Genomic DNA, 4,272 nt, shown 5'->3' with positions numbered 1-4,272 from the left:
ACATGCTAAATTTAGCATGATTCATCCTAAGCATATATCAACTAAAAATCAGATTTTTTCTATTTATAGAATTTGACAATTTCAAAAATTTGATTTAATCAGTCACTAATTCTTCTGTAATCTTTTTAATTCAGCCTCTTTTTTTTGCTTCTTGTTCCCATTTAGCCCATTTTGCTTGAATTTCAATTTTGACACTCCAATTTCATCCCTGATAAGATTTAAGTAAGAAATCACAAGTTTAGTAGTATTCTATTAAAAAATTAACCAAAACATAGATACATTAAAAGTACAAAATTAACTTGCTATGAGTCACCCTACCTCTTTGTCCTTTTTATGAATATCCTTTAGGAGTAGTTGGATTTGGGTGCTAAGGTCTTTTTCGCTATCATCCTAAGTGCCACATGATTCAATTGACTCATTTGTGTTTCATAGATGATTTGCCTACCTTTTGTAAGGTTAAAGTTGATTCTGTGATGGGTATTTGGAGTATCCTCTCCACTTTTTACCAGCTTTCTAGGCTTCAACTTAATGCAAGGAAAAGTGAGATCTTTGTAACGAGAGTGTCTTGTGAGGAACTCAACCTTACTCATAGTTCTACTGGTTTTAAAGTTGGGCAACTGCTGGTGCGTTATCTTTGGCATCCCTCTAGTTACAAGAAAGCCTTTTGAGACAGGTTGCTTGCCATTGTTGGAGAGTATCAAATCTAAGATCACAGGTTAGGCTGCAAAACAATTGAGTTTTGCTAGGAGAATGCAGTTGATTCAATCTGTTACTTTTCAGATACAAAACTTCTTGTGCCGGCATTTCATTCTTCCAAAAGGGATTCTCAATGAATCAATCAAATCTGCTCTCTTTTTTTTTTTTTTTTTTGGAAAGGCAACGAGGATCCTGCCAAAGGGGCAAGAGTGAACTGGAAAAGGATTTGCTCTCCTACAGTTAAGGGTGGACTTGTGATGAAGGATCTTAAGAGTTGGAACAAAGCTTGTATCTCCAACTCATAAGAACATCTTAGCAGGTCAGGGATCACTTTAGATTGTTTGGGTCCAAGAGTATAAGCTTACATGCTCCTCTTTAAGTCAAGTTCAACTGAAATGCAATATCAGGATACTAAAGCTTAGAGAAGAGGCTTTGGTTGTGCTGGAAAGCTCTGAGCTAAATGGGAGGAAGGTCACTATTTCCGGAATTTGAGAAATAATCAAACCAAAGAATGAGAAGATTGCATGGCACGAACTGTTTGGTGTCCACTTCACGTTCCCAAATGTTCATTTGTCTTTTGGATGGAAATCCTTGATCGTCTCCCAACAAAGGATAGGTTGATCAGGAGGGGGATGGGTATAGAGAACCATTGTTTGTTTTGTCATGCTGAGAATGAAACCAAGGATCATCTCTTTGCTGAATGCACATTTGCGAAAAAAGAAAAAAGTCGTGGGAACAAGTTTTGCTTTTTTGCAATGTTCAGAGGACTACGATATATTATTTATCCAAGTTCACTTTGATTTTAGTTCAAATAGTGTTAAATGCCTAAATCTGCTTTATTTATATTGATAGTCGACTGACAGATGTGAATATGTCCAAATGCAACAACCGTTGGCTCCCTTTGGATCAATGCGCGGTGGCTGAAGTTGCCAACATGCCTTAACAGCACCGTACCCCTCCAAAGGGACCCTTATAAGTAACAAAGATATGCAATCAGGAAACTATAATTGAAAATTATTAAAGAGAAAGACCGAAGAACCGGTAACCAAAAGGCTGTAATTGACATCCTTGGTTCAGACCAGGGTTCAGGTGTAATAAGATATACAAGTTAGGCACAACAAGTCTAGGACAGAGGATTCACAAACAATACACGCATGCTTCATTTCATTCGGACAATTGCTAACCGTAGCCGGCACAAGTAAAAGCCTCTCGATCTCAACATCATCATTCACCACTCTTCATCGTTATAACAAACATGATTAACCAGATTTGAAAAGCAAAACCGCTTTCTGGTCTAAGTAAAAATAAACAAAGTGGTTTGTCTCGTGAGTAACGTACGAGCCTGCATCAAAATAAAAGAAACAGATGTTTAATGAAACATGGTTTTGTAGCGTAAACAGAATTTTCCCTCTGATTTGTTTTCAAATAAGCACAAGAAGATCACAAAGTAACAAGACCAAAAAGGCAGTACCTGTTTAACACCTAGAACTCGAAGGAAATTTTCATCACGCAAAGAAATCTGAAAGAAAAAGGTTCTAAACTATGCATATAGTACAAGCACTACAACTCCAAATTCACTTTATGAATGACAGCAAAGAAGCCTCTAATAGTATTTTATCTAGGTTGTCTTCCATTAGAGTCTAGATCAAGGATTATATATCTAGCATACAATCCATAGGATCTGGGATGAACACTAAAGAGTATAATTTGGTTAAAGTACCTGAGCATTCCCAAAATTATAGCAGACTACATTACTTGGCATAAAGAAAAACTAGAGCTGCCTCTTTCAAAATCATTAAACGAGAACACGTGCAATTAAGAGTATATGATACCAATATAAATTGTAATTATGCCACATAAAGAAAGCTCTAACTGAATTAAAATCAAACACAGTATATTTACATATCAGTTGCCTATCTTTTCTTTCATCTCAGAGAAATAATGTGTTCCTGTAGTAATGAGCATCTACCCTAGTAACATCATTCCATCCCATAAACCCCATCCAGTTCCTCAAATCCCTAGTTTTGTGCTCAGGACGTTAAAGCTGAAAGTTCCAAGGTCTAACCACTTTCTAATGCAACAGAAAAACCTATATTACAGATGATATACAGGTTGTAATATAGGTCCCACCTTAGTTCCATTAACCATATGAAAACAGCATAGCAACAATGCTGTTGGAGGTATTAAATAGGTTATTAAGCACATTGATGAAACAATATTAGCCCCATCGGACTAAATCCACAAATAACCAACTGCCATACTCACATCCCCAATGAAACTGCCTCTATAAAATCAAGTAAAATAGCAGATTAGGCATTAATTTGTTCGAAGAGGTGCCACTAGAGCTGAAACCCTTGTTTGAACACAAAAAGTTACTAATCTCCCATTGAAGAACAACATAGATAATAAAATTACATATTGATCTTAACCTAGAAATTACTTAGTAATGAAGAAAGGCTGACCTTAGGAGAATCCAATCTAACATCTGTACCATTAATGGTAACTAAAATAAATTGAAGTTAATCTCTGTTTTAAGCTTAGATCTGCTATGATTTCAACTATTTCGTAGAAAGTGTTTTCCATAAAATTGAACTTGTTTATATACCAACATAGATCAAAATAAATCTAAATGGAAAAATGGGTTACCAAAATTGCGACCAACGATGCAATGCCAAGTGGGTCCATGTCTCTTATCGAATTCCTTCTTTATATGCTCGGCTACATCTTTTTCTACATTGTTCTTCTCAAATGCCTAATAAAAAACCCAGAAAAAAATCACTCAACAAATTTATATTGTTTACTAGTAAACGAAGATCAAATGAACAAAACCCAGAAATGGAATCGAATCGAAAACCATGAAAATCGAGTAAAAATGGAAGATTGAAAAGAAAAATGAGAGAAAGAGAGAGAGCTAACAGCGATGGCAATATTGACAGCTTCCTTTTGCATGTCGTCTTTCATGTCAGCGCTCTTAATGACGACTTTCTTGGCAGCTAAAGTAGTCGATTCGGCGGTAAGCGCCGGAGCAGGCTTCCGTTCATCGGTTGCCGGCTTCACCGTTAGAGCTCCGCTGATGCTTCTCTTCGCTTCTTCACTGTTCATTTTCTGGGGGTTCTTAAAAAATAATAATAAAATTCCAGAGCCAAATAAAGGAAGGAAAAGAGCAAAGAAAAAAGACTGAAATTTCTCTCTAATTTCCCATTGCTTGCATCCAGTCACTGTTCTGTTAAAGTTGATTTTTTTTTATGTAACAGTTGTCGTATTTGAATTTCATCCGTACAAATAATTCATTTTATCATTTCTATTAGGCTCCTTATCGGTACAAGTAGACCTGTCCATGGCCGGGCCGGGTTTGGGTTGGGCCCGAAAAAAATTTCAGCCCGACTCTTAGGCCCGGCCCGGGAAAAAAGTAATAAGCCCGGCCCGGCCCGACTCGATTTTTAATAAACACAAAAAAATATTTTAAAAATAAAAATATAAAAATATATTTTTAAAATATTTTAAAATTAAAAAATAAAAATAAAATATATATATTTATTACATTCGGGCCGGGCTGGGCTCGGGCCAAAAAAGTTG

The 4,272-nt window shown here is 36.1% G+C and overlaps 1 protein-coding gene across 1 annotated transcript; it reads right to left on the bottom strand.

Annotated features, from left to right (window-relative positions):
• Nucleotides 1–1,732: 1,732 nt before the first annotated feature.
• LOC107912454 (dynein light chain 1, cytoplasmic) lies at nucleotides 1,733–3,993 on the bottom strand. Its single transcript, XM_016840637.2, has 3 exons — nucleotides 3,613–3,993; nucleotides 3,343–3,448; nucleotides 1,733–2,038 (listed from the first exon to the last, which is right to left on the bottom strand). Exons 1-3 carry the CDS (start codon nucleotides 3,796–3,798, stop codon nucleotides 1,956–1,958), a joined length of 375 nt encoding a protein of 124 aa, XP_016696126.1. The 5' UTR covers nucleotides 3,799–3,993; the 3' UTR covers nucleotides 1,733–1,955.
• Between the last annotated feature and the right edge of the window lie 279 nt (nucleotides 3,994–4,272).

This window comes from Gossypium hirsutum, chromosome D02 (assembly GCF_007990345.1).
Source record: "Gossypium hirsutum isolate 1008001.06 chromosome D02, Gossypium_hirsutum_v2.1, whole genome shotgun sequence".
NCBI classification, from domain to species: domain Eukaryota; kingdom Viridiplantae; phylum Streptophyta; class Magnoliopsida; order Malvales; family Malvaceae; genus Gossypium; species Gossypium hirsutum.
The sequence above is the reverse complement of the archived record's forward strand: the minus strand, read 5'-3'. Positions and strand labels throughout refer to the sequence as shown.